The 6,761-nt window shown below is 39.4% G+C and overlaps 1 protein-coding gene across 1 annotated transcript; it reads left to right on the top strand.

The window, feature by feature from the left end:
- The first annotated feature begins 957 nt into the window (after positions 1 to 957).
- Positions 958 to 6,492, top strand: LOC149616218 (uncharacterized). The gene has a single exon (XM_089856169.1). It carries the CDS (start codon positions 958 to 960, stop codon positions 6,490 to 6,492), a length of 5,535 nt encoding a protein of 1,844 aa, XP_089712295.1.
- Positions 6,493 to 6,761: the final 269 nt, after the last annotated feature.

Here is a 6,761-nt window from a genome sequence, read left to right as displayed (position 1 = left end):
ATCTGATTAAGGAAGACTTAACTCTGTTGCCATATACAATTTAATTTCGAAGTTGGTTAGGAGATGTTGTGCTAAATAAATTAAAAACTAATCTCGTTGTAACAAAATTGACTACTAGTGGCGGTAGAGAGGGGCGTAGACTGTGTATCCCTCCATCTGGGCTCGCTCTTGTAAGAGGGAATACTGTACGCGCCCAGTAGGGGGATGACAGTCATGACACTGAGCTAAGTGTAAAATATCTAAGCGTCATTAACTAATTAAGCTTCATGATGGAAAATTAAATAAATTAAAATTAACTAAAATAATTTCTCTTCTAAAATTTAAAGTAATCTTGTAAACTTAAAAAGAATCTTTTCTATTTCATTGTATAAAAGCTAAAACTTTCCATGTTTTCTTCAAAACCTGTATCAATGTAAACAATCTTTTTTTTCTGTAAAAGTGTTTTTAACTTTGGATGTTCGGAAAGGCGCTCTCTCTGTCCTGCTCACCTCTACTTCTTAGATAGAAAAACCCAAAAAAGAGAGGAAAAGTACCCAAAAGGCCACCTTGTAAAAGCAAATAAAAGGATTAACAAAAGGCTAAGAGGTGAGCGGGCGAGGGAGAGAGTTTTTACCTTTTATAAAATCAGAATACCAAAAACTGTACTCTCGCTAAGACCTAACTGGTCATTCTCCTGCAAAAGCGGAGCAAAGAAAATAAAACCCGAGTTCAAGAAAATTAACTAAATTATTTCGCCAACAAAACTTAACTTAAGCAACAGCAGTTAACTCTTTAGATTATCACAAAATATTGCGGTGTTTCAGTCCGCCGTGATATTCAATCCCCAGCTCTCCCAAGAACCAGAATAGAGAAGAAACAAGCCAAAGCTAAGGGGCAAAAATACCCCGATTCTTCATGGTGCCTCGACCGCGGGACTTTTGGATTAATTTAAAGTGAAAACTGAACTTTCGCGAAATAATGGCGGACGCAAACGCAAACGGAACCGGATCGCTTGTATCCAACGTTCACAATCAAGTATCCAATGTTCAAGCCGGCCAAAATGGACAAACAAATGGTCAAGCGACCCAAGGAAATACCAATCCGGCCAAGAATACAAAGGATCTAAAACTCGCCAAAGCGACAAGAAAAAGTGCGCGTTCCGCTGCAACGAAAAAAGTAAACGAACTCAAAAATCTACTTAAATCAGCAACTGTTCCTGATATCGACGACCTGGAGGATGGTCTAGCTATCCTACTTCAACGAGAAGAGGACCTAACCAACGCCGAGAATTTGGTCAAACCGTTGATCGACAACGAAGTGGAGCTGGAAAAAGATGAGGACGAGGCTTTCACCTACAAAGAAGACATCATGGCCATCAAACTAAAGTTAACCAGGATGATAAAGAAGATGGGTGGAACCCCACCATCGTCCACAACTTCAATCTACGGCTCCACGTGCGGACTTAACGGACAATTAGTACAAAACAGTGTGAACTCTCAGCAAGAAAAGGTGGAAATTAAACTTCCGCCGCTCACCATAACCAAATTCGACGGCGACTTCGCCAAGTGGAACCAATTTTGGGGACGTTTCAAGGTCACCATACACGACAGCTCCAGGATTGATAAGGTAGACAAACTTATTTACTTAACCTCTTACCTAGAAGGGGAAGCTCTTGAAGAAATTAAAAATTTTGAACAAACTGAAGCGGCATACGATGAAGCAATAGACCAATTACATAAAAGATTCGCGCGAACCGAGTTAGCTATTCATTACCATATTAGTCAGCTCCAAGAAATTCAGCCGGTCACTAATTCAAAAAATGTCCCTGCGCTACGTCATTTATTGACCACTTGCGAAATTAGTGTACGAAGTTTAAGGTCTATGGGTTTCGATCCTTCTGAAAAGGCCGCCTTTTTATGTCCAGCCTTATTAAAATGCTTGCCCGCAGACATTAGAACAGAATTTCTCTTAAAAAGAAAGTCAAAACCAAACGCCGCTACCTATTTAGATAGTTGGGACGCGGATGAACTACTTGCGTTCCTTAGAGAGCAAATTGAGTGCCGAGAAATGGCAGATATCCTAGGTTCAACTTCCGGAAGGTATGGGGGGAGAAAAGAAAACGAATCCCAGTCAAAAATTAGTACTTATGCCCAAGAAAAATCAAGACCAAAAATGGAAAAAAGGCATACCCCTTCCGTAGCTAGCCTAGCAACTAGTGTTAAACAAAAACCTAGCAATAATAGATATCCAGAAAACATATATTGCATATTTTGCGCAACCGAGGATCATAAGTCGATTAATTGCAATAAGTTTACCTTAGAAGAAAAGAGAGATAACGTAAGGGAGAGCGGTAGATGCTACATTTGTCTCCGATTTGGTCATTCCTCCGACAGGTGTCGCACAAAATTTAGGAAATGTAAAAAATGCCTCAAAGGCCACAATTTTGCTGTGTGCGATAAAAACGAATCGCATCTAGTAAGAGATACCGTGGAAGATGAGAGACAGAGAGTAGTAACTGCCATAACTCCTACCGATAACAAGGAAAACACAGTACAACTTCAAACTGCCTTAGCTATCGCAAAAAGCCCCTCTAACCCTAACAATAAACTAAAAGTAAGGTGTGTCTTAGATGGGGGGAGTCAGATTAGCGTAATTAGGGAAGACCTGTCACGCTCATTAAAATTACCAATAGTTGGGGAAACAACCCTCGACATATTCAAATACGCTTCAAGGGAACCTGAAACCGTAACTTGCAAAAAGGTCAAAGTTAGGATAGAAAATAGAGCCTTCCCCGAAAAGAGCATAGAATTTATCGCCGTTGAATCGCCTTTCGTATGCAACCAAGTTGTTAGCATGGGTTGCAAGGAGATTGAAAAATTTATGGATAGAATGGGTTTACAAATGTCAGATGACCCAACCGATCCCCTAAACGAAAGCACGGAAGCCGACATATTAATTGGAGGCGATATCTACTGGGAAATAGCTAGTGGGAAAACCGAAAGGTTCAGCAAACGCGTGGTTTGTGTTGAAACCATATTAGGGTGGGCGCTACATGGTCCCTCAGGTGAAGCTAAAGAAAAAATAAAATCAGGATCCGTAATGTTTCTAAATGCCACACAAAAAAGAGTAGATGAAACTTTAACTAAATTTTTCGATCTCGAAACCATTGGCATAAATAGCAAAGAATTAGAAGAAACCACTGATGACGCAACAGTCTCTAGCTTTTTCGAGGACATTGCATTTGATGGGGAAAGATATGTAGTAAAACTACCCTGGAAAACCCCTAAAGAAGCCCTTCCAGATAACAAGTCGGTAGCCATAAAAAGAGCTCAGGCTTTAAATAGAAAATTTGGTAAAGACCAGTCCTACTACCAGGCTTATAAAAAAGTTATTGAAGAGCAATTAGACACGGGTATAGCCGAAAAGGTCCCTCCCAATGAACAAAACAGTAACAAACCTGGAATGTTCTACCTTCCACACCAAGGGGTCATTAGAGAGGACGCGCTTACTACCAAGCTACGTGTAGTTCTGGATGGGTCTTCTCACGAAAAAGGAGAACCCTCCTTAAACCAATGTTTATCACCAGGCCCAAATTTAAACCCTGACATTCTACTATTAATTTTGAGGTTTAGAAAACACAACATCGCAATAGTAGCCGATATAGAGAAGGCTTTTCTCCAGGTGGCATTGAGCGAAGAAGACAGGGATTCCTGTAGATTTTTATGGACAAAAGAGGAAAATGGAAAAATCATTCCTAACGAATTTGAAACCCTCAGAATGGCTAGGGTACCCTTCGGGGTTACGTCTAGCCCGTTTCTTCTCGCCTGTACCATAAAATGCCACTTGGACAAAACAGAAAATCTAGACCCAAGGGTAAAAGAAAGATTAGGAAAAGACCTATACGTGGATGATCTGAGTACCGGGGTAAACAATTTAGAGGAAGGTCAGGAAATATCTGTAATGGCTGCAGAAACCATGCAAAAAGCGGGGATGCGTTTCAGGAAATGGGGAACCAACTCGAAGGAGTTAAGAGAGTTCTGGGAAAAGCACACCCAACAAGGGGGAAATGCACTCTTCGATAAGGAAATTTCAACCAAAGAAACCAAAATCTTAGGGCTAAAATGGGACCCTGAGTCCGATACACTCGGATATAACCTTAGCAGCTTAATTGAAGGTTTAAAAAATATGAAAAATACTAAACGATGCGTTTTAAGTTCGGTCTCCCAAATTTTCGACCCAGCTGGATTATTATCCCCAATTTCAATTAAAGCGAAAATGCTCTTTCAAAAACTATGGGAAGCGAAACTTGATTGGGATACTGAACTTGTAGGCGATTTAGCAAAAGAATTTGAGCATTTCCTGAGCGAAGTGCCCCTCCTAGAAAAAATTAGGATAAAAAGAAACTATTTTTGGGAAGCCGATGATGAGATCACAAATCTACAATTGCATTGCTTCTGCGACGCTAGTTTAAAGGCGTACGCTTCTGCAGTTTACGTTAGATACCAAACTAGATCAGGAAAAATTTTTGTAGCCCTAGTAGTGGCCAAAGCGCGAGTTGCACCCTTAAAGCTAGATCTTTCAATTCCCAAACTAGAATTGTTAGGTTGCCTTGTAGGAGCTAGACTCGCAAATTACGTCAAATCAGTCTTTGGACCAAGCGTAGAGAAAACATGTTTTTGGACAGACTCGACAGTAGCGCTGGCTTGGGTCACTGGAACCCCAAAAGTTTGGAAGCCATATATTGCTAATCGTGCTACTGAGATTCAAAAATTGACACACCCAAAGACATGGTTTCATTGTCCTGGAACTTCTAACCCAGCCGATTTGCCCACTAGGGGAATAAAAGGGATGGATTTAGAAAGTTGCGAGCTCTGGTTTCATGGTCCCTCATGGTTAAAAGAAAATGAAGAAAATTGGCCTAAATCTCCACAAGTAAACCCCAATATAGATTTAGAAACAGTGGTCCATGAGCGACGAAAAATTACGTCATTAGCTCTCAATGCAACTGAAAAAACAGGCATTTATAATGTAATCGATCTAGCTAGGCACAACTCATTAAACAAAAACTTAAGAATTACAGCTTACGTGTTGAGATTCGTTAAAATGACAAGAGGGTTAGGAAAAATTACTGGCCCCATAACTGCCGAAGAAATGAAATCTGCCGAAATATTATGGGCAAAAGATATACAAAGAAAAATATATTCTACAGAAGTAAACTCTCTAAAAAATGGAGAACAAATCTCTAGAAATTCTAAGATCCTATCACTAAAACCCCTTCTTAACAAAAACGAACTTTTATGCGTGGGTGGGCGTTTAGAAGAAGCCAATATGAGCTATAGGGAAAAACACCCTATCATTTTAAGTAAAAGTGAAACGCTAGCTAAATTACTCATGGCTAGAAGCCATCTTCAAGTAAAACACGGTGGTATAAACGACACCATAACCCAACTACGTGAAAGGTATTGGTTTCCAGCTGGAAAACAGTTAGCGCGCACAATAGTCAAGCAATGCTTGACATGTAAGAAACATAGTGCTAAGTTAGGTGACACACCAACAGCTCCCCTGCCCCATGACCGTGTCAATGAATGCCCTCCATTTTCCATAATTGGGATTGATTTTGCGGGTCCCCTACTAATCAAAGAAAATGATGGGACTAGAAAAGCATATATATGCTTAACAACCTGCGCTGTCACAAGAGCAATACATTTGGAGTTGATACCATCGCTAAGCACGGATGATTTCATGTTAGCGTTCCGACGCATAATAGCACGTAGGGGCGTTCCTAACACTATTTATAGTGACAACGCAAAGACTTTCAAACGGGCTGATGCCGATTTAAAATTTATATGGCAACATCTTAATCTGGACATTTTAAGGGAATTTTTCGGAAGCCAAGGCATTGTATGGAAATACATCATTGAAAGAGCTGCCTGGTATGGGGGGTGGTGGGAGATCTTGGTAAAATCCACAAAAACCGCGTTAAAAAAGAACGTTGGAAGATCTTCCCTCACTTACCCTGAAATGGAAACAGCCATCTCAGAAACGGAAGCAATAATTAACTCGCGTCCAATCACCTATGTTTACAATGACATAGGTGAGCCTTCCCCTCTGTCGCCGGCTGAAATTCTAATAGGACGTAGAATTACGTCATTACCCCCTTTAAATCACAGTCTAAAAAATGTAACCACATCGCGAGTGGAATTAACTAAACGTTTAAAATATAGGGACACGTTAGTTAGCAAATTTTGGAATCGGTTTCGCCATGAATACATAATGGGTCTAAGGTCAGCACACTACGCTGACCCCACTAAAAATTCAAAAGTATTTAAAGAAAATGACGTTGTATTAATAAAAGATGACAATTTAAAACGTCATATGTGGAAAATGGGCCGCATTACGGAAATTATTAAAGGAAGAGACGGTATTGACCGTTCTTGCATAATTAAAACCCCAAGTGGTACAATTAGACGCTCAATCAAACACTTATGTAACCTAGAAGTGGGTGATAACTAAACTATTAAGTAATACTCTAAAATTAAAATTTGTAAAATATTACTTGGGGGAGTGTAAAATATCTAAGCGTCATTAACTAATTAAGCTTCATGATGGAAAATTAAATAAATTAAAATTAACTAAAATAATTTCTCTTCTAAAATTTAAAGTAATCTTGTAAACTTAAAAAGAATCTTTTCTATTTCATTGTATAAAAGCTAAAACTTTCCATGTTTTCTTCAAAACCTGTATCAATGTAAACAATCTTTTTTTTCTGTAAAAGTGTTTTT

This window comes from Phalangium opilio, unplaced genomic scaffold (genome assembly GCF_054372755.1).
Source record: "Phalangium opilio isolate 3A_F unplaced genomic scaffold, DU_Popi_V2 ptg000217l_1, whole genome shotgun sequence".
NCBI lineage: Eukaryota > Metazoa > Arthropoda > Arachnida > Opiliones > Phalangiidae > Phalangium > Phalangium opilio.
The sequence above is the reverse complement of the archived record's forward strand: the minus strand, read 5'-3'. Positions and strand labels throughout refer to the sequence as shown.